Source organism: Lytechinus variegatus, chromosome 18 (assembly GCF_018143015.1).
Source record: "Lytechinus variegatus isolate NC3 chromosome 18, Lvar_3.0, whole genome shotgun sequence".
NCBI lineage: Eukaryota > Metazoa > Echinodermata > Echinoidea > Temnopleuroida > Toxopneustidae > Lytechinus > Lytechinus variegatus.
The window spans coordinates 2437892-2462686 of NC_054757.1; the positions used below are offsets into that span (position 1 = coordinate 2437892).

Here is a 24795-nt window from a genome sequence, read left to right on the forward strand (position 1 = left end):
CATATATAAATTAAGTTACACTTTTAAAATATCATATTTAAAACAAGAAAAATATGTACATGTATATAAAAAATTGTAAATAGCAAGACAAATTAAATAATATATAAGTCCTATAAAAATATAAACCAAATCAATGTTGTGAATAATTGCAATTTCCAATTAGTTTGAGCCTTGTATGACAGTCATAAAACAAAAGCGAAATAAATACGATGTTACAATAAATTGGTATGAACTTCTGGAATTAACCATGTGATATGCTGTAGATAGTACACCACCAGTCACAATCCCTTGACCACCCGTTTACCATGTTTACCTGCCTAAACCAGAGAACAGCAAATTCAGTGCAATGAATCCAATGTTCTCCGGCCGAAACAGGCAAATAGGTAGTCAAAGAAATGTGACTGGTACAGTATATGCTTTATAGTAAAAAAAAATAAATAAATGAACCAAAAAATCATTGAAGTTGGGCAGAATTACATATCGAATAGTCGTATTACATGTAGGTGGAACTCAAGTAAGTAAAAAAAAGAACATTGGAATAAAAAGGTGACAAACATAAAATAAAATCAATAAGATTAAAGATAAACAAAGTGGAGTACAAAAAGTGTTACAGTTGCTAAAAAAATAAAGCTGCATATAAAATTACATTATATTACAGAGTTCAACAATTGCACAAAGTGGGGGATTGGCGACTGTTGGTATCTTTTTGTTCTAGTCCGAGGAATCTCAAGATGATGTGCATTTCTTATGGAAAGACCAGTTCTAACCCTACGGGTTTCAGGCAAGAAGTGGTGATGTCGTTTCGATTTTAGCAACGAGCGTGCAAATCCTTCAAGAAGTTCACTCCGTCTGTCTTTAAGAGATGACACATTCATACTTTGTAGAAGTTCAATGTATGTCAAGACATTTGGCCAGGCAATGATACGCAGAGCCCTCTTCTGAACCCACTCAATGCTAGCGGATTGTTGGCAGGTAATGCTAAATGCCCAAACGGGCACGGCAAACTCAATCAATGGCATGTCAGTACATCTTGTAGATTATTTATCTCATGTGACATCACCGACTTCAATAAAAAAAAACATTGAAACACTGCCCGTGCTTGCGTATTTATTTAAAGGACAAGTCCACCCCCCAAAAAAACTTTGATTTGAATAAAAAGAGAAAAATTCAACAAGCATAACACTGAAAATTTCATCAAAATCGGATGTAAAATAAGAAAGTTAATATGACATTTCAAAGTTTCGCTTCATTTCACAAAAAAGTTATATGAACAGCCAGCTACATCCAAATGAGAGAGTCCATGATGTTATTCACTCACTATTTCTTTTGTTTTTTATTGTTTGAAATATGAAATATTTTTATTTTCTCGTCATTGTCATGTGAAATGAAGTTTCATTCCTCCCCGAACACGTGGAATTCCATTATTTTAACATTTTGTGTTTCAGGCAAGGAAGTCCTAATCGTCAAATTCGTAAAAATTGAAATATTGTATAATTCAAACAATACAAAACAAAAGAAATAATGAGTGGGTGACATCATCAACTCTCTCATTTGGATGTAACTGGCTCGTTCATATAACTGTTTTGTTAAAAATAAGCGAAACTTTGAAATGTCATAACTTTCTTATTTTACATCCAATTTTGATGAAATCTTCAGCATTGTGCTTGTCTGATTTTTCTCTATTGATTCAAATCAACATTTTCTGAGGTGGACTTGACCTTCAACTTTATTTGTACGAAAAGAAGACGTTAATTGAAAGAAATAAAATATATTCGCCGAGCTTGTTTACCGTCGCAGCGCTTGTTTATCTCCGCCACTCTTGTTTACCTCCGCAGCGCTTGTTTACCTCCGCAGCTCTTGTTTTCATCCGCAGCGCTTGATTACCTCGATCGGCCGTTCTTCACGTCGATGGTGGATTATTTTCCTTGCGTCGCCTTCCGAAAAAGATGAAACAGTAAGAATTACAGCATGCGTGTTTATTATTTCCCATTCCGCGGCGATTGTTGAACAATATTCCAACCAAGATTTTTTCCGACTTCGCCGGGAATTCTGTCATGCATTTTTTTTTCAAAGATGATTCGCAAAATGGGGGTGGGGCCTTTACGCCGGCAAATACGGTATTATTAAGCAACAGTTTTTGTTCACCAACAAATGAATAAAATATGTTGGCAGGCATTAAAAAAAAACAATGTCCTACGGCGCATCATAAATCCGCAACACGAAAGACGTCCTTTGCAAAGAACACCCCCCCCCCATGATAATCAGTTTTTGATCTGAGAGGAACGACGTACGAGACGCGCGCTGCAAGAAAAACTTGTTTTTCATCCTAAGCCATCGTGCGGGCTTGCGGGCTGGATATATAAAAATGGATCTAAAGAAAAGTGAAATAACTTCTTATGCAAGGTCACAGAAAATTCAAGACAAGATTTTAATCCAAGGATGAGCATCCCGATGAGCATGCAGGGTTTAAATACAAACGCCCGACGACGTGAGTAAAGTGCGCGGACAGAGCCGTTCGTACCATGCTGAGGCTTTATGACGCACCCCGGTAAAATGACCGACTATGACGCACCTATTCTCCATGCTCTGACTGACCAATTGCCTCCATGACGGTACCCTGAGTCACTAATTTGTTGGTAAATGACCCACCCATGACGCACCATTCCCGGGGGTCGAGGGGTGCGTCTTACAATTGATAGGTGTATAAGTTCAAATACCATTGCCAAGAAATTAGATGATTTTTGTCAATAATTACCACTCCAATTAATGCCCAATAATTGATTTCAAGCAATAAATTATACACTGATTTATATCATAGAATTTATAATTATCTGTCATTGAGACAGCACTTGAGGAATTATGTAGGTCTACATGTACATGTAGCTTTAATATCCAGCATAACTGACTAATTGAAACTAAATTTAATGCACTAATTAAAAACGCACAGGAGTACTAATGGATCAGATTCATACTGTGTAGCTACATGTAGCCTACCTTCCACTTGTGTTATATGTAATTTCTAATTCCCTCAGAGAAATAATGATAATTTTCAAATTTGTTTACATGCCTAATACTTTGTTTCATGCTCCGTGCAGTGCAGGCACTCATGATCAAACTGACAATTTATTGAAATATTAGACAGTTTTTTGTGTGGGGATAAAATCCCCCCCAAAAAAAAAAAAAAATTAGTTCGTTTTACTCTACCAGTACATATATGTACATACATGAATGCACAATTATTGAAAATATAATGTAGTCTTAGGTGCCCCAAAAGAAGAAGCTTGATGAGTGGGACACCCAATTCATTCATTTCACTATTCCAATCAATACTAGATAAATGTGTAAACTTCAGTCTTCAGTACTATTCATGATGCTGACACTTTACAAAAGCTTTAGACAGGCTATGTAAACAAAAATATAGGTGGTATGAAGATAGTATCACCCACAAATATAGGCCCCTAGAGAACAATATCATAACAAATAAAGATGCAGCTAAAACTTTCAATACCATTCCCTATTCAAAATAATTACTGATCAGTGATCAAACCTACTGTAAAAAATAATATATTTTTTTCCTTGTTCTGCAAATAGTTTTTGTAGAGTGTATTTTCATTTATACCATATTGTATTTTGTTGTTCTAAAAATAATCAAATTCCAATGATACATCAGGCCTTCTTGAACAAGTCATGGCATCCATTTTGGATGACTGCTTTTGTTTAATCCATCTTTGCCGGAGCCCGCCCACTCATTTCTGTGAAATAAAACGAATCCTCTCAAATGAACACAATAGATTTCACAAAGGCCAAGGACCAACTAATCACCGGGACAATTAAACACCAAACAGAAGTGCAAGTTCCCACTGAGGCGCTGACTACTACTCCACTCACCAAATAGCTAGTTACACTTACAATGGCATTTTGTTTAGTTTCATTTGTTTAAATCCTCCAAATAATCAGAAAACATCATAATATGCATGTACATGATGTATATATATGGATATTTTTCTATTTTGGTTGGGATCTCAACATAATTAACTTTTCATGTAAAATCACAAAAACATCTTCTGAAATATGTTTTCATTCATACCATTCCCAGCATATAAACAGTTTTCTGTAATAGCTCTATGTTTATTGGATATAGGTAAACAAAGTTATCCCTTTCATAATTTTTTTTCCATGTTTGTGTGTGTAGTTAACCATGATCCAATTTGATGTACTTGAATCATTATAACTTTACATGAAAAAAACTCAAAAAATAAATTCTGCTTTCATTTAATACACACTGAACACAAGTTTGAGACCAACACCAGTTTGTATCCGAATACTCTGAGTAAGAATTCAAATATCAGTAGACTGACTATCCAGTATTGTTTAGCCCTCACTGCGCACCAGTTTTTACCTGCTGCATTTCACAATAACCTGGTAGAAGTTCTACCTTTTATTTTCCCTCTCTTTGAACTATTTACTGGACAACAATACTACAAAGGAAGGCGGCTCAACAGCCAACTTCCAAGTTAAACAAGTCTAGTTTCAACATTCAGTCTTCTTTTTCAACTCAATAAACAATGAGGAAGTGCATCACTTCAAACACAAACCCGAAGATGTTTTATGTGCAGTACAATATACTTTTGTATAATATGTGGTTTGAACTAATTCAATTGTTAAAAACATTCTTCTTTTAAAAAAAAAATACTGGTAATTGCCGCCATTTGTAACTGTTTTTTTTTTCAACCATATATGTAGCTACAAGTATTTGCATCTAAAGAAAACACCCAAAAAATGTCTAAAATAAACAAAATTCACATATTCCAATATGGCCTATAGGCTATAAAGAAGAATAGACTGTAAATTTTTCTTCAAACATGCATACGATTTGTACAAAAGGCCTTCATAATTTCTTCAAGCACGGATACATTTCATAAAAGTAAACAAATCTGTGTCAATTTAACATTGCTTGTTTGACCAAGGGGCCTGTTTCATAAAGACATGAAATAGTAACTTTGCCGTAACAGCAACTACCATGGAAACCTTGATTCTGATTGGCTGATATGCCCTGTTACCATGGTAGTTGCCATAATGACAAAGTTACAACAGTTGTACATGTAAATCCTTTATGAAATACCCCCCCCCCCCAGTTATACCGATAATTGAGAAGGAAAATTGCATCATTTTTTGCTATACGTGTATTTTAAATGTTTCATTCTGGGTCCTTTATACCAAAGTTGTTTATAGCCCTGCTAAATGCCAATAAAACTGATGACAAAAAGGAAAAGAGGGCTGTTAGAAAGTAGACTAAATTCACCACCACAATGGGGAATGATTTCACTGACCACACAGGATCAAAGAAAGGAGTCTATTGTCTAGATGAGGACTTGCTATGTAGTGTATATGGGAGCCTAATGATGGTGTATTGACTGTGCTTTTGTGAGTGGCAGTATTTTGGAGTGCTTTCATTTTGAGCTGTTCCAAGAGGTCTGAGGGTTAATCACCTTTAAATTTGAAGGAAAATGTGAGAATTCCACTGAGCTACAATATACTATTTTTATGAAAAGGAATGGCCAATCATAGATCAGAGAGGGCTTTAGGAGTGGAGGGGGTGGGGGTGTACGGCATGGTTTCATCATGGCCCTGCTTTTATTCTCTAATTTCAAACAAACTAGAGTAATGCATAAATTTGTACCCCGCCCACCATCATTATTCCTAGTTCCTACCCCATTTTCTCTCACATCTATCTCTTCTTCATCTTACCCAATATTTACACGAGATACCTACAATCAAAGACAGACATACATTCTTCACATGCAGCCTCACATACCTATGTGTTTGTCTATCATTTCACTGTCAGACCGAGTTTGGGCTATACCAATACCCAATGTGCGATTCTAGCCAATTATTGAATTTCTTTCCTTCGTTCTCTCTTCCTGTGGGGGGTTTCCAACAAGTTCTCTCACCTCTCAACTCCACGCACAGTTTATTATTTATCATAATTATTTCCTTGGTTCAACTTTCAAACATAACTACATCATATATATTCAAGAGATTTTCTCTATACAGCCTTTATATATATAGATCCACAGTTCAATTGCATGAGCATGTATAATGTAATGATACACATAATAGTGTGTATTTATTTAGAACAGGTTCCCAGCTTTTCAAGAAAACAAAATTTTATGACTTTTCCCTGATGAAGTTTAGAAATTCCCGGATAATTATTTAAACCCATTCCCAGTTTTGTATATGTTTCCTAAGCACACAGTGAATTACATGGAAAAAGCCACCATAACCACTCATTCAATGGATGTTGTTTTGATATGCAACAAAATATAACAAGAGTCGGACTGACAACCATGCTTTCAAATTTTGGGCCAATCAAAATTCCCTGATTTTTCCCTCATTTGGGGCATTTTCCCTGATTTAAGGTATTTTTTATCAAATTCCCTGATTTTTCTGGAAAAGAGTAATATAATTTTCCCTGATTTCCCTGATGGGCTGGGAACCTTGTAGAAAGAAATTCTTATTGAAATTTACAAGTTAATAAACATGTGACAAGGAAATATTAATATTATACCAGTGACAGTTACTGGGTTGAAAGTCTTCTTTTAGTTGTAATCTGTATTTACATACAGTAGCTTTCATATCTCTTTATTACACAACATAATAATATAGGCCTTATGTAGGGCAAATAAATGGATTTATTCATTAAATCTCAAGAACGGGACAAAAAAAATGTAAGTTACAGGAAACCAATGTTTTCCTGTGTAAATGTGGGCTTGTACAAATATTGAGTACAAGTACAGTATGCGTGTCCCACTAAACCAGATAACATGTAGGAATGGCTCCTTGTCAAACACATTGCTGGAGGTTTATAATTTTTTCTTCCTCTAAAAGAGAAAAACAGATCCATTGTCATTTGAGTATAATGGGAGAAACACAAAGATAATGATGATTCCACAAAACGTCCAGTGGAAACCTTCACCGGTAGAATTTTATACCTTTTTCTGCTTCCTCCTGCTATCTCACTTGTTAAACCACATCAAGTCTGCAGGTTAATTAGCTCAACATACAATAAAAACAACTTCTTGGGAAGTGATGGATATATATATATTACATGTAGAAATGTGGGTACAAAATCTTAAACTTTCCCCCACCCCCAAACAAAGGGTACATAGAGATGTCCATTTATTCAACATATATGTTGGGTGTGTTCAATGACGATTTTCAAATTTAAACAGCAACATGAATCATGATTGACAACTCAAAACACCGAACACAAACACGATCAGCGGTGCACTGTTCAGTGTCGAAAATATAAAGCCATTTATACATGTATGTTGATCATCTTTAAATCCCCGCTTTCGTTAGCGCAGCTTTATTGCGCAGTTTGACCCATCACAAGGAAGATCAGTTGTGGCACCCGTTTGTGTAAGCTTCCACTGCGAGAGTAAATTTAAATACGTTTCAAAACTCAAATGTGTTTGATGTCGCATTCGCAATGCTCAAGGTCGTAAATTTGAGCTGATCACTTCTACTATTAAATTGTGTGTATGAACATTCAACAACAAACAAAACCATTTCGGGCCTCCTTTTTCTCCTAAATTGTACATGTACATGGACTACCGACAATGTCATTAGAAGTGAAAAGACATGACTTGATCATTAGCTGAATAAACAGGTTGACTGAACAAAATTGCATTATTCAGTGCCCTATAATTTAAATATCTTGGCGACTGTGAAAGATCTAATTAAGAAAATTACTCCAGGCCTTTCCTAAGTTTATCCGCCATGATTTGTGAAAATAGCTGGAAAGAAGGTCAGCTTTATCCCATGAAAATGGAAATATAATTCAACCTCTCTCACATGTGATAGAGAGATATGAAAATTGTAATGAGATTATGGAAATTTCAAATCCGATTTAGTCAAATATTATGTTAGTCTGAGTTTTAGAAGATGTCTGCCGATGTATCATATGATATGAAACCATAAATAGTACTAAACTCACATTTTATTTCTTTCATCTTTTGTTTTTATCAATATACCATCTAGATAAATAAGCTGTGTACAGATCACATCTTTATTTCATAGATTTTCTCTCTTTCTCTAAATTATGAATAATGACTACCATCATCATCATTCTCGCCCTCCTGTTGTTGATAAATTGATTTTGAAATCACTTTTACATTTAAATTCAACTTTGCATAGTTTTTGCTGTCATTATTTAGCGTTGCTGTGTATGTTGGTAGAATAGCATGACTGTAATTTTTTTATCTCGGTCAGTTTTTTATATACTCTAGACGTGCAGTACCTGTTTGTATAAAAAAATAATCCAATGAATGTACACTGTAGATACATGTATTTTATACAAGGACTATTGGGGGGTCACAGACCTAATTTGCAAACTTGTATATCACATTGGACTCTAATGGAAATTCAGGGTACTTTTTTTTAGTTTTCAATAGCTTTTGGGGGCATTTACCCCAAGCCACCATTTATTTCCGTCACTATGGAAAAGGGCAAGCACAGTAAACAGTCGGTCTAGTAAACTGTAATATACATGTATTTCTTGAATACATCAAGACAAGTTCCCTTTTCTGTATTCAACTTCATGGACATGACATGTACACAATTTCTCCCTTTTCTGTATCAGTATCAATGTGGTAGCGGTACCCTACATGTACTTCTGTAACAAATATCAAAATGTTACATGTTTACATGGGGCTTAACAGGCTTTAAATTAACAATAGAGAAATGAGAATGTACCAACCCATACAAACATACTAACAATGGATTTTTTTAAAGTACATGACATGCATACTAGAGCACATAACAGTGCACTGAACTTGCTGCTTTCAGTAGAAAATCATTTTATAATTAGTTAATTTAGCTCTCATCTCCGAAATATATCTGCATTTAAATAAGGTCCGGAGCAAACAACATAAACTGCCTCACTTTGCCTTAAAACCGGAGGAAAGTCAACTTTATGTCACAACACATGAATACTGTACATTTTAAAAGAAAAGTTCTTTGACCTTTTGTTTCTCCCTGCCAGTGGCGCTGTACTATAGACTTATTGGATTCATTAACCCCCTTTCGCTGTAGAGTGGGGTAATGAAATCAAAATAGTAAATTGGTAATATATTGTGCAGTGCTAACATGGACTTACCACTCTAAACCATACAGGAATAGATGTTTGTGGGACTATATGATATAAAATGTTGAAAAGGCCGTTTCTAAAGAAATCATTTTTCCTTTTATACAAACATGTACATGTAATATCAGATGGGGGCATGGTCCAATTCAATGAAGCTGGCACAACAATTGCGATATTTGCTATGGATATTCGTTTTTTAAGATTTCGAAGATGAAAATTCCAGGATATTACAAAGTTCACTTTTAACCCATTTTTCATCAATCAAATATCATTGGGAGGCGGTTGTTGGCCGATTCATTGACTTTGATCTTCCAGAAAACATTTTTTTCTGCATTTCTTCAGCTCAATGCAAAATTATCTTCTTCAAGAACTATAAAGCTTGAATAGTCTGCAGCTGAAATATAAAATCTACTGTAAGATGTAGATCACTTTTGACACCTAATTCTATCCTGTTTAATAAAATAATAAGAAGAAAACTGAAATGTTCATCTTTTACATGTATGAAAGATCATTCAAACCATAACTTTGTGTATCATACATTAAGGAATATGCCAGATTACTTTTTTGTGATTTGTGACCCCTGTGGTAATTTAGTATTCTTATTTCATTTTTATCTCTATTTATTTTTCTATTCTTTTTTCTTTTATATTTAGCTGTTATTCTAATTCTTGGAAAAAAGGACATGTACCACAAAATAGCATAATTCAAAATCTTTAACTGCCATTTAGGTGTAATGACTTTTTTCAGTAGAACAAGCAACAAGCTACTTACATCTGGTCAATTCACTGTTGACTATTGAACGAACAAAATAGTTTTTTTAGAGAAATAAGCATTCCATGTCTGAAAAAATCTCTATAATCTGCTATTTTTCTTAGAAGTAAAATGTAGGATAAATTGACTAAAGGTGGTTAGATAAACAGGGATCATCATCATGTATAATAATGGGATACTCCACTCTATAACAGCCCTCATAAATCAGTCATCACTGCACTTATGCATAAATTATGACCCCCTGCCTATTATGTGGCAAGATAAGAGTAAAAAATTGAATCAAGAGAGCTATCATTGAAGCTTGATACTAATGGGGGCATAACAGTGACGGCCCCTGACGCTTTTATACAGCATCACTTTCACGACCTGGAGGACATCTCTAATGCTGATTACGTGCAAAAAACGCAAGATAATTCACTGACATTAATGCTCTCACAGTCATTTATCAGTTAGGTGTGTTTTCCTTTTATGTGCTTGAAATTGTTGCAATATTCTTCGTGACTGGCTCACTCTTTTGTCCGGCTTGAGCCATTTAGGGGATTTGAGCTGCCTTCCATGAATGAGCTGTGTGTAATGTCTGGGGCATATGGGTTGGTACAATCAGCTTTGCATTTACCTGTAATTGAGTACTGCAATATTACAAACCCATGAGACTGCGATTCACAGGACAGTATGCAGTGGCATTTTACATAGAACTGAACAAAATCCCATACACCAAACATTGGAAAGTTTGCGAAAAATGGCCAGTCAGCTACCACAAATGAAGAAAAAAAATCAAAATAAAACAGATATGAAATAACAATCTAACCCCTGCTGTAAAATATAAAGCTCCTTGCAATCAAAGAGTATATTCCAATATTCACAAATCACAATTAAAAACATAACAATCAAATGGGTAAAGGATTCTGGTTCTGATCACATGACCCTGATTGGTTCTGGTCACATGACTGATTTTATGTCACATGACTCTTATTACTACAATATGAATATGTATACAGGGGAACTAGCAGCATGATATGTACATAACAGCAGAAGTATTATAGATTACATTATTAGCTTTAGTAGGCTACTCCATATAAGTTCAAATGGGAGATCAGAAAACAATGTTGATTATAGTGGGGGGTCAAAACATTTTTAATGTGAAATGGGCATGATAGATTGTTCATTGATACATAAAAGTACATGGAACTAACATGGACTGATAAGAGAGTATCTCTACATAGCAAGGTGGATTACACAGCCTTCAATTGCATGACAACACATCAATTTGGATTAAATATCAAAAGAAAATTGACTTTAGAATTTTAAGAAGCTCTCAAAGAGATCAATGCTTCACAAGTCTTGAAACAAATTCCTACATGAAACGAATCTACATTCTAGTTTTTTACAAGAAAAAAACTGGAGCTGGAATGCAGTAATGTATAAATCTTATATATATGTTTCTCACTTGCGAATTTTAGGAAAACTGTTACATCCAGGCAGTGTGATGCACACTTTTCTGAATGGCTGCATGACTCCTTTTTTCATTTTGCAATAATTATATACATGTATGTTGATTCAAATAAAATACAAGGCCTTCTGAATTATAATTGATTTAAACAGTGATTCATAATACTGATTTACAGCAGAAATATTAAATATTTAGTACTTTTTTGTTTAACTGAATTATTTTTGCAATTGTTATATACTTGTATTTAAATACATATTTTATTCAACATCATGTTTGTCATTCATCAATACCTAATTCTACCCTAAAAACAAAAAAAAATAAAACTATGGAAAATGTCTCAAAAAGTTAATTGTGCTGTAATTTGTAAGTGACATATCGATTCAATACTAATCTATTTTGAATTAACTGCAGATGACAAAATTGCAATCGTGCAAACTTCCTCATACTTTTTTTCCTTTTTTAAAGCAAACATTTCAAGGCATTTAATATGTTGTCAAAGAAAAATGTTATTTTATGCAATGTAAACTTGATTTCAATAGTGCATGGTTCCAGCTTACATATGGTTTCCAGTCATTTACCTGCAACATTATTCAACACATACTGTAATAACCTTCCTTTATCTTTCCCCTAATGCTGTGTAAATAGATATGTATCTGTGGGTTATCTGCTACGATGATTCATTGTTGTTTCAACACAACATGATTGTTCGTGTATGTTAAGTTCATGGGAAGTCACTGATATTTACATTGATTTGTCTCAAACAAATAGTAGGCAGTCTTGCACAACAGGGCCAAACTGCCTATATCGCACAACATATGGAACTGTACAGACAAAGTTCTTTTTAGAAAATGTCCAAAGTTGATTTCTTTCTTCATGTTTACCAAAGGTTCGGGTAGTCAAAACTGTTTTTAAAAAAGGCCTGCTTTAGAGATATTATTTCTAAATATTAAAAGAACATGGACAAAAGACCTAGTCAAATGTCCTCCCATAGTCCAAACAATTGTGTTCATTCAAAAATTAGACTTAAATCCCTCAAAAAAATTGTGAGTTTCTGTTGAATTTGGGTGACACATACATCTTCAAATAATGAAATCAAACAATTTGACGCTTCATATATTTTCATTCAATTTTAGATTGATATTCAATGTAATATGTATAACAATAGATCACCTTTCATATTGTAACAACTAACAAGTACTTATTAAAAACAGACTGTTAGTGTTATTTATTTAGGCTGAACAATAAATTTTTCTCCTTTTTCTATAAAGTGAAGAGTAGAATATAATATTTTTAATCTCAGTCTCACTCATCACATGATTTCTTGCTCATAGAATAAATCTTTGCCCTTCAGAAATTCATTAATTTTATCAATTGAGCTCACTCCCATTTTGATGGCAATCTTCACATTATTTTGAACCAAGTTGTATCTTTCTAGATGTTGTATTTCCAGCATCAAATAAACAATATCATCGAACCCACACTTTAAGCTAAAATACTCATTTGCAAAGGAGTGTTATTTTTCCTATTAAGTACATGAAGGATAGCAATTATCACTGGCAATTTCCACTCAAAGGCTCTTTACACCTGCTGTAAGTATTTTTCTTCAAAAATATTTATTTTCAATGATAAAAAAACATTTAAAGAGAAACTCCAGTAGTTGCAATAAACACTGATTTCATGAGAAAGACTGTAAAACAAGGCTTAATTGTCAGTATATCATCGAGGATCTAGATCTGGTACAGCGACATAAACTGAACTTTGTGAAATCGTGAAATCTACACTGAAAAATGTTCACACTGAAGATCACCAACACAGATAGGCACACGTGGGACAATGTATCATTATTGCTGGAATAAACACCCGACGGAAGTGACCGAATCCGCGCTTATTTTGCTTATTTCTCGGCAATTACACAATTTATTCCAGAATCCTTTGGCACATAATTTTTATTCATACAAACAGACACTTGGGTGGTCATCATATTAGATTCTGTAAAAAGTCATTTTGAGATCGTTACCAAAATTGGAATTTATCTTTAAGCTACGTGTAAATAAATAGATCGAGCTTGTGTTGTGTGACAAAACGTCCACCTTTCGTATTTTTTTATTTGTAAACATTTCCGGTATAAATTCTAAGATTAAAAGTTCAAACAAGGACGCTGAATAACTTTAACAAGTCATTTGGAATAAAATCATAATTAATGCCCCTGAAAACCAATTTCAAGGGTAAAGAACCCTGGGAAATGTGAACTTGAGTATGAAAGTTGGCCAAGACATGCAATTATAGGAGGAAACCCCACATCAATTCTTGATTAGGCCTACTTGCCTAAATTCATAAAATCATGTCTAAATGCAAGTTTCCAAATTTTCTAAGACTATGAATTAATAACAATTCATAAGGAGGGAATTTAAAAATCATTTTGCTTTGAATCAATTCATCAAACAGAAACACAGTGGGTATTTGTAGAATGTGACAAAGTCATCAACAAAAATATGAATGTGATTTCTACAGACATATGGATGAAATATGCAAGTGGTAATATGGTTTACAGACACATGATCCCATGCTTGTGGGGGTTGGTATATATTCCCAGAAATAGAAACTGGTTCAAAGGTCATGTCCATGTCAATCATAGCTTGGGTTTCTTGCAATGTGGTACAAGTGTGTTGTCCACATGAGGAGGAAAATGGAGGGTCTATTCCCATTGTCGACGATCAGTTAGGACCATTTTCAATTTCTCAGCATCTTCTCATATACATGTACATCTTAATTTCTCTACAGATGCAAATTTGGGGGTATGATTACTTGCAATTGTGACGTGGCGTTCGGGGTCTGGTTGAGACAAATGATAATATTTCACTTCCCTTTTTGTCAATGGCTTTAATGTTCTTTTTTTCAATAAAATGAACTTTAAATAAAAAAAAAAGTTTATACAATAACTCACTGGTTTTTTTTTTTAAATCATGATCAATAATAATAAAAAAAAGATTGGAATATGAACAATGAAGTCCCCTCACCCCATCCCCCACCTCGAAAATAAAAGGATGTTCAAATGAAATAAATGAAACATACCAAAGGAGGAGAAATATTTCTTGTATCTAAAAAAATGTTTTACATTGTTCTATAGGGCTACAGGCCTACATACTCTAGTATGTAATGCTCAGCCTTGTTTCATGATGTACAGTACACTATCACACAAAGAGCATTGACATTACTGATATCAGTGACACGTTGAAGTCTTAATTCCTTGCTGAATAAAACAAACGAACATATTTTCTGTTCATGTGAACAAACCCTGTAAAACATCTTGATATTGGTCCAGTACATTAGATAGGCGACACAATCAAAATTCTTTGCTCACCGGGAAGCAGACGGAGCAATGTAAAATGCCAATCAAATTTCACACAATATGTTTACTTTCACTTTTTCTCTACTACTCTCTACACACAAAAGCATCCTTTTATGACTTTAATACAAGGAAGGCAAAAAAATTATTTACTACTCTATTACAGCTTATACTTTCTATCGTGAATTCCTATAATTTTAGACAAAGTATCAAAATATTAATTTCATGTATGAAAGTTAAGCATGTCCCAAAATGTGTACTTGAATATACTTTAACACCCCCCCCCCAAAAAAAAAAAGATTTAGTACAGTGGTTTTATCATATTACAAAAAAAATGTGCTGTTAACATTCAAAATTGAATTTGTTATTATCATGCAAGCCTATTTAAGGAGATATATTGATTAATGGTCAGCCTAATGGCATAAAATTTATTTATTTTTTAATATGGAGTCAAATTTTGCTAAATTTTTGTATTATATAATTATGTTAATTTCTATTTTTGTGATATCTTTCCCATCAAATCCCAGGTTATAAACTAGATTCAATTAAATAAAAAACAAATACTGAAACAAGTACTTTCACAGAGCATTTTTTTTAAGATAGTAGTAAACACTGTATGCTTAAGACAATACATCACAATCTTTAATATGAATTTTATATTTATTTTTTAAAAATAAAGTATCCAGTGGGAAAGAAAAAAAAATCTTGGGTCTATTTTTAAATAAAAAAAAAACTTCCCAAGAAAGGACATGAACCAGCAAGAGAAAACAAAAAAGACATTATATTTTGACTACAGACCACATCAGTTGAAACGAGGTTGTGGTTTCTATTTGACCCTGTGTACACAAACCCATGTGAATGCCTCTATAAGCAAGGTTACCATCATTGCACCCCATAGCAGACCCATATTACAGGAAGGCATTATCCACTGTAAAGCCAAGAGGTGCATTTACAAAGCCATGCTCCGTGGGTTTACGTGTACACGTTATACACTACTGCTACACAGTAGAGCAGTGATTTACGGGCCGTTTCGATTCGGAGGAAAACAAGGTCGAGGATTATGAATTCAATTGTAACTCACCCCTGGCCCTCCGACCATAGATCCATTTGGGTAGCCAGCACTGGTTATATACAGGCTTGAGTATGGATAAAAACGAGCAGCGTGGTCAAGCTTGGACCCTGTAAAAATGAAAAAATATATGGGGGATTTGGATGATAAATTGTCATGGCATGGATGGCTGTGGCGAGGGGGTATATTTAGGCGCGAGCCAACGCGGGCACTTACCCGAGCGAGAGGGTAAAGCACGTCGGTGCTGACCGTGTATGTGCACAGGCGGCCGATCAAAAGCGAGAGGCGGCGACTTTGTTTACTCGAGTGAACAACGTAATATTTCCAAAAAAAATAGAGCAAGCATGTGGGTTTCATGTAACTATATTGTTCTAAATATCATTTAAGAGGAATGTTTTCGCATAAATAGCATTGTTGTTCGATATGAAGATATATTTGGGGATTTAAAGATTGTATGGTTTTATTTTCTTACCGTCGCTGACCGAGTGAAGCTTCTTGTGGCGGTCTTCTTTTGAATGGTCGCCATAGCTTGAGCTCAACCGTTTATTTCTCTGTTAAAAAGACCATAAAACAATTTAGGGAAATTAGCAGGCATTCACGAAGATGACACACATATAAGGAATATATCACATAAAAATTAAGCGCCTCAAATTAAGGTGTATTGGTTTTGAAATCTATTGGCATGTACCTGCGAAGTTGAGCCTTTATGCGACACCGACTCTCCCTCATCGATCAAGCTAGACTTTACGTCGTTCAACTCATGATCATCGAACGAGTCCCGAGGTCCGACCACGTTTTCGCTCGCCTTTTCCTCATGTTCTCCTTCAGTATGATAAGTCTTGGTTTCATCTGGTGGTCCATCATCCTCTCCACCACGACTATGCTGTTGTGGCATCGTTCCCTAGTAAAAATCCAACAAGAAATAGCAGTAAAAATCTCCCCGTGTTGACCCCACTTTTTCGCGTTAGACCCATTCGAAACAAGCACCCGCTCCACTGAATTTCGCCATTCACTTGTGTACATGCAGTGTGCGAAGTGCGAGTCTGGCTAACATCAAAGCGCTGCCGCACCCCTTGATTGACAGTTCGGTCTGTCAGTTGGGTCAACGAGGGCCAATCAATTATCGCCCTGGCCAATGATGTCACAGCGCAAGCTCATGAATATTAATCAAATTCCGCGCATTCCTATTTAGTGATATTGTAAACCCCAATGCTTTTCAAACGGTAAACATTGGCGACTCGGATATAATTATCAAACCATTTTCGAGCAAATCTTGAACACGATATGATGATACTCGTTTGCTTTTCCGCGAATCCCAGAAACCATGCAGAAACAGACGTGTATGTTGTCGTTCTGGGTATATTGAATGAAAATGTAAATTATCGGAAGGTCTGTAGTTTTGTACCGTGTCCTGTACAATGATTTTGATTACATAACTATTTGAAAATTGTTATGACCACATACTTTTATTACCACAATGATGGCATTTTCTATCTTTGTTATATTTTGTTATATAGAGAAGATCCGTTGGTATTTTACAAGCTAATTTGACGGAGAATCATATTTTGTCTTCAAAACTTTTAAATCAAGTTAAGCAAAAATTTGGCTTATTTCGGGATTTGTTGTATTTTTTTTAATTTCATGTAGACAAATAAACTCATATTTTATTTCGAAGATGAAAAAAAAATGGATTGGTAAATGAAAAGTTGTAAGAACATACAGAAAGCGAGAAAAAAAAGTATGCCTCCACTTTTCCTATTCGTCAAACGGCAGCCGATTCGGAAGGAGGCGGTACTTTCATGTAGCACATGCGCTTATGCGGGACTCCTTTGAACTTGACGGCGAGTTTGATTGGCACCTGTAATCGACAGACGGACACGCCCCCTTTTCAAAAGAGTCGAAATCGGTGGAGTGAGAGTGAGTGCCTATATCGAGCGAACGAACGCGTGTATACAGTCTCAATGTTTTGATTCGAATATCTTAATACTACCAAATCCTTTGCATCTTTTATTAAATATCAGGTTTGAATGCCGATAAAATTATCAATAATTGGTTGAGATGTCTTCAAGTTCAAGTTCAAGTTTTATTTTCCATTATCAACATTACAAGCAAATACAAAGTAGTCTTCAACTACTTTCAATGATTTGGATCTCTGTGTGTAAAATATATTTTGCGTCTTGCGAATTATAAATAAAAAAGCACTTCTTGCAGATTGACTTTAGCATTGCAAACATATAGTGAATTATTCTGCAAAAATAAATTGACGGCTGAATGCCTCTTTTTTTCATTTCATATAGATAAACAACTTCAAATTTAATTTCGAAAATGAAAAAAATATCATTATTATAATTATTATGATCAGATTTCATGTTTTCTCCTTTGATGTGGATATTTCCATATCTACTTAAAATTTGTTGTAGACCTATTTATTTTTTGTTTCAGAAAAAGTCTATAAATATAGGCCTATATTGGAAATAGAAATAGAAATCGTCTTAATCAAAAGGGAAATACATCTATCACATTAAGTTGAAACAATACTTTAAAGGGGAATGAAACCTTTGGAACAAATAGGCTTGTGTAGAAACAGAAAAATCAAAGAATAAGAATAAAGAAAGTTTGAGAAAAATCGGACAAATAATGAGAAAGTTATGAGCATTTGAATATTGCAATCACTAATGCTATGGAGATCCTCCCATTGGCAATGCGACAAGGATGTGTGATGTCACTGATGAACAACTTTCCCTTTGGTGGACTATAAAATACCCTCAAAATGTCTCTTTTTGCTTTTTCTTATGATGATACAAACTCTTTATCCATGATGTATTCTTGAAAAATATGTATTACATGCCCTCATGTAGAAAGAACACATGATCTATGGATAGATGTGATAAAAGAGGCAATTCAAGTGAAATTTATACTAAAGTAATGGGGAGAGTTGTTCACAAGTGACATCACACATCTTTGTCGCATTGCCAATTTGCTATCTCCATAGCTATAGTGATCGCAATATTCAAATGCTCATAACTTTCTCATTATTTGTCCGATTTTCCTCAAACTTTTGTTGATCTGTTTCTTTGATTTTTCTGTTTTCACACAAGCTATCTTATTCCAATGGTTTCATTCTCCTTTAATTCAAGGTAATTTTCAAATAAAAAAAAAGTAATTAAATTCCAAAGCATGCTTTAGATAACAGCATGTACTCTTATAGTTTGGTGCTCTAGGAATGTATTATCAAAGTCATTAACATCATATTATTGTTTATTTTTTTTCATTATTATTATTATCATTCATTATTATTTTTTATTATTATCTATTATCATCGTTATCATCATCATTAATCATAATCATCATCTTTATTATTATTATCATCATCATAATATCATTATTATTAATGTTATTATCATTATTATCATCAATTATTATTGTTATTATCATTATTATTATTCCTAGTAGTCGTCGTCGTAGTCGTAGTAGTAGTAGTAGTAGTAGTAGTAGTAGTAGCAGCAGCAGCAGCAGCAGTAGTAGTAGTAGAAATAGTAGTAGTGATAGCCGTTGTAGTATTATCATTATTATAACTATCATCTTCATAATCGTTATCATCAATGTAATCGTCGTCGTCGTCGTTGATGGGTTCATTTGTCGTATCTCGTTGGTTTTGTAAGTCACAGATGGATTTCTATTTGAGTATAAGCCTGTGTGTCAGATTTATGATGTATACATGACATGGGTGATGAGCATAAATTACTGTGAAAAATTACACATTATGATGACTGTTCGTCAAAGTCATTCTGAACGGATGATCGTTCCCGATGTTTCCTGACAGAGACGAGTCTTTTTTTTCATCCAAATTCGATCGATCCGTGTCAGACTCGGTAAATCAATAGCACAATTCAAAGAAAAGACTTGTAATAATCGGATACCATGAGGAAGAGAGAGAGAGAGGGAGAGGTGCATTTCACGAAAGGTCACCTGTACTTTTTTCCCGAAGACCAGGGTCCCGTCTTAGAAAGAGTTATACCTTGGTCACATTTGATCTACGGCGGCCGTACGGCGAGTCGACTCAATTCAAACCACCTATTATGCAGTTGGTACAATAAAAATGTTGAAACGGCTGTTTTCGACTCGCCGTACGGCCGCCGTAGAGCAAATGTGACCATGGTATTACCTGATTCGATCAACCTCAATTCTTTTGATATCCATCATTGTCATATTATTTTCTACAAGAAATTTGAACAATGTTTTCTTATAAACCAAGAGAAGCACACTGAATTTTCAAGAATACAATGAATGTATGAATATCCTTCATAGTATGAAAATAATTTGAACAAACATGCGTTTTAAAAAAGGTGACGTTGCTGACTTATGTGGTTCATCGGATCAATCACAACTCTTTGTGAGACAGGGCCCTGCAATCTCACCGGAATAGGTAAAGCAACAGAATGATGCAAGAAATGAACATTGCGAAATGCAACAAAAATTAAGATAAACACATATTAATGATAAAAAATGAGACAGTCATTGCCTGCAATAAAATGCAGAATTTTAAATTAACATCATAGCGGTTTCGCGCCTTTTGAATATTAATTATATTTCGTAATGGACTCATTTTATGAGAGAAAAGGGGGCTTATATGGCAGACAATAGAATAAAATGCAAAAAAATCACCTGGCACACATCAATCGTACCTGTCAGACGGGGTTGTGTTTTGATGACGTAACTGATTAATTATGCAAAAGCAGAGTTGGTTGCCTCTCAATGAAAATGACGGTCTTTAGAGGAATGATGAAAGACCATTCTTTTATTTTGGGAGTTGTTAATAAGGTGATTTCTAATTGTACGTGTTGATGCTGATTTGACCACCCACCCCCGGCCAAAAATGAATCATGAAAAGAATAAAAATGTTACTACTACTACTACTACTACTACTACTACTACTACTACTAGTAGTAGTAGTAGTAGTAGTAGTAGTAGTAGTAGTAGTAGTAGTAGTAGTAGTAGTAGTAGTAGTAGTAGTAGTAGTAGTAGTAGTAGTAGTAGTAGTAGTAGTAGTAGTAGTATAGGAGTAATACTACTACTACTACTACTACTACTACTATGATGATGATGATGATAATAGTGCTAATGATCACTGAATGCATGATAGAACTATCAAAACTGAACGATATTAATTTAATTTAAGAAATCAATTTATTTTGTATAAAACTTATTTTTCAACATTATTTGTAAAATAAATACTAAAATATTCTATATATTCTTGTGTTTTCTTTCCAGTGTCATTTTATAGCTTTTTTTCGTAAAAGAGTGCAAATACAATTGAACTACCAAAATTATATGACAGAGACGTTTTTTTGGTCTCTCTCTCTCTCTCTTTGAAGTCGACATTTGACTTGCTGGCATACATTCAAGAAGAGGCACACAACAGAAATGGGGGAGGGCGCAACTTTATTGTAGAAAACCAGCCCCCCCCCACACACACACACTTTTCAGGGGTCGCAGAACGGACAAAGTGGGGGGGGGCTGACCATGCAAAATTACAACCCTATGGCCATTTTTACGTTTTTGTACACGGTTTTGGACAAAAAAAAGTGGGGGGCTGAAGCCCCCAGCCCCTCCGCTTCCGCGGCCCCTGCCTTTTACCGCCCAAGTCTGAATAATCAACAGCAGCCCTGATATGCTCTTTAAGCTAAAGATAAATTTATACCGGACAAAGAAAAATATAATGAAAATAACAATATCCTGCATATAAGATTTAATAAGGTTCTGTTTTTTTATGGGTACAATGTTGTAGTTGAATGTTCATTAAAAGATGTTTAATGAAAAAATCCCCCACCCCCCCAAAAAAAAATTAAAAGTGTGCATCTGATCCTTCAACTACCCTATAAAATTTTAACAACAAAATGTGACTTCTTCGATCACCTCGCTCGCTCACACTTGAAAATGTTACCTGTCGTAACCCCGAGCTGGGGTGTTCGATCTCTACTACGTTCTTAATTTCAACTGTTTACTTCTCTCAAATGAATCGCTTGCATGACGCCGCACTCACCCCCTTGTCACTCACCTCTATAGAAACTCGCAAATCGATGATTTTAATCCGATTTTATTTAGCTATTTCAAAGCATCCCCTTTTGTCCTCATGTTCCATTTGACCGCTCATATCATGAGAAGTCAAGAACTTCAAATAAATACCCATTTTCCTGGGTCAATGTTATAATGCGGCAGAAATCAAGAAAGTATTGAGTATAAACCAAGCGTAACGAATTCTGACGGAGACAACAAATAATGATCGAAATTTATTTGATGAAATTTCTTTATTCCCCGCCATGGGGCGTGTACTTTGTGGCCCTAGTCTGCGATATTATTGAAGAAGGGGCTTTGTCTGAAAAGGGGACACGGTTTTATGAGTGGAAAGGGAGCGAAATTAAGGCATGAGTAATCATTATCGATAAAAACAGAAGTAATCGATTTTCGACCACAAAAGGTGATTTCAAACGGATGGCAAGAAAGACGGTCAATTTCACCCGGGTTGATATTGGTTTAATATTAGGGTTAGTGGGTTGTGTTGCTAGGTAGGTTTCTATGTCACAGCTTAGATAGATCAGCATCATAGCATCCCTTCTGATCAACCTTCTGAGGAAAGGAAATAAGCGCCAAGAGTGATAATAAAAAAAAGAGGGCAAGAGAAAATAACACAGTAAGTTTGGCAAGCCAAATTTCGACCACTATCAACCAGATGCAAGTCAACTTAAGCATTTGTTAGGATTTTTCACAGAAAAGCGCGCACACGCGCGTGAGCACACCCACATACACACACTCACGCCCTAAAAAATGGTCTCTTGTTCTGATTAATGCCAGCGCTTCTCGACAAGATTACCTCCTTTTTCAACCATTACGATTTCGTTTTAAATTCAGGCAGACAAATTCAGTGTAGAGAGATGGAAGATAAATTGCTATCGGCGCCCGAGAATGATTGACTTATATGAACGACGTAATGGGCTCTAATTCTCCATACTCCACATATAGAAAATGGGACAAAAATACGAGGCGGTTTCTTATCTGCATTGGGAGAGAGGAGGGGGAAAGAGATGGACCGGCAAAATAACGGTCCCTTTGGAGTGCGCCACCTCTTGGTCATAGAAAGACATGAATGTGATGACCGACTTGGCTGTATTTATTGTTTTGAAATGGAAAGGGAAGAGGTGGATTTTTATATGAATAAAATTATGTGAGGGAAATTTCAAGTGATTCAAAGAAGCATGGATTGAAACAATAATCAATTCATTATTTGGATGGACAATGCATATTGTAAATGTATATAATTTTTTTTTTATATCATAATTTTCACATTCGAACAAAATGTTGATGTACAATGTTAATAATGTTCAAGAATAACAAAACTGCAATTAGGGCACACGTTGTAATTATTTCTTTTATTATTTCTTACTTTTTTTCTATCTTTCTTCCTGTATTTTTAAAAATATTTTATTACTATTTCTTTTTATTTGCTTAACAAAATACTCTCCTAGGCCCAAATCATTGTTGTTACGTTCAATGCGGTTCTTGTTTTGAGTCTTTCCTATTTTATCTTAATAAAAAACAATGATGTGGTCCTCAAAGACAGTCATGTAGCCTCGGACTTAAAGTTACTGACATTGGACTTGGCCTCCGAATATAGGTCCTCAAACGAGGCCGGGACGCAGTCTGCTGTGCAAACCCTTCACTCAAGTTAAATGTCTGAATGTGCAGTCTATAATGCTTTGTGTACTGAAGACCCTCTCGTTTTATAAGAGCCTATGCGCTAGTCTTTGCGCGGAGACCCTCTTGTTGATCAAAGTTTCAATCAAGGTCTGTGCTCGCAGATTAGCCGGCACCGGAAAATGTTCAGTGATAAAGAATGTAAGAGGTGCTAGAAGATCCATAATTTCTCAAGGGGGAAAAATATTCATTTTTTACGTCTTTCTTTTGTTGCAATTTTACGGGGTGCTTCCCACCCCCCCCCCCCTCCTCTGGATCCGCGCCTGAATAAGAACACAGATCTAACTATATTTTTTAGACTTAGGCGCCGCTTTTCCGACGACGGCGGTGACGGTGTCGTCAACAATGAAATCTTAACCAAGGTTAAGTTTTTGAAATGTCATCATAACTTAAAACAGTATATGAAGTTTGAACCTAGTTCATAAAACTTGGATATAAGGGTAATCAAGTATTATTGAACATCCTGCCTGAGTTTCAGGTCACATGACCAAGGTCAAATGTCATTTAGTGTCAATGAACTTAGACCATGTTGGGGGAATCAATATAGAAATCGTAACCAGGCAAGTTTAAGTTTTTGAAATGTTGTCATAACTTAGAAGGGACCTAGTTCATGAAACTTAGACATAATGGTAATTGTATATCACTGGAGATCCTGCTTGGTCACATGACAAAGGTCATTCAGGGTCAACGAACTTTGGTAATACTGGGGTATTTGTGCATGGAATTGGCATCATAACTTAGAAAGTTTCTGGATCTATAGTTCATTGAACATAGATATAAGGATAATCAAGTATGAATGATTATTTTGCGCATATTTTAGGTCACATGATCATGGTCAAAGGTCATTTTGGTTTAATGGACACAGTATTTTACTGTCATATGAAATTCAATGTTTCATTTTGTCTATTCAAAAGCTGTTTTCAAAGTCAACGCTGCTACTATATCGAACCGCGTAATGCAGGCGAGACTGCCAGAGGTTTTCCACTTGTTTAATGTTGGGATCCTTAAGCTTGGCCTTGGCATCAGTGACAACTGTGTGTCTTTTGTCTCGGCCTTGTACCTGGCCTCGTACGACGAAAGCACTTGACCTTGTACCTGGCCTCGTATGACTGGAGCCATTAACCTTGTACCTGTTCTCTTAAAAAACAATAATATGCAACATTTATACACGCTTAATAAAGAATAATGTTCGTAAGCTCTGCATACTATTACCCCGGCTTTAGCATGGCAACCCTGATCGGGCGCATCGAACATTCAAG

General features: G+C 35.1%; 1 protein-coding gene across 1 annotated transcript; it reads right to left on the minus strand.

The window, feature by feature from the left end:
• Positions 1–15203: 15203 nt before the first annotated feature.
• LOC121431848 (transcription factor 7-like 2) lies at positions 15204–16874 on the minus strand. Its single transcript, XM_041629614.1, has 3 exons — positions 16473–16874; positions 16257–16335; positions 15204–15894 (listed from the first exon to the last, which is right to left on the minus strand). The coding sequence occupies exons 1-3, from the start codon at positions 16677–16679 to the stop codon at positions 15782–15784; spliced, it is 399 nt and encodes a 132-aa protein (XP_041485548.1). The 5' UTR covers positions 16680–16874; the 3' UTR covers positions 15204–15781.
• Positions 16875–24795: the final 7921 nt, after the last annotated feature.

What these genes read in the sequence shown, in the direction of transcription:
- LOC121431848 (XM_041629614.1), bottom strand. Translation starts at nt 16,679, where the DNA reads ATGCCACAACAGCATAGTCGTGGTGGAGAGGATGATGGACCACCAGAT. An exon ending in ATAAAGGCTCAACTTCGCAG is followed by an intron (nt 16,336 to 16,472) that starts GTACATGCCAAT and finishes TCTTTTTAACAG; the next exon opens with AGAAATAAACGGTTGAGCTC. An exon ending in GCTTCACTCGGTCAGCGACG is followed by an intron (nt 15,895 to 16,256) that starts GTAAGAAAATAA and finishes TCATTTTTACAG; the next exon opens with GGTCCAAGCTTGACCACGCT.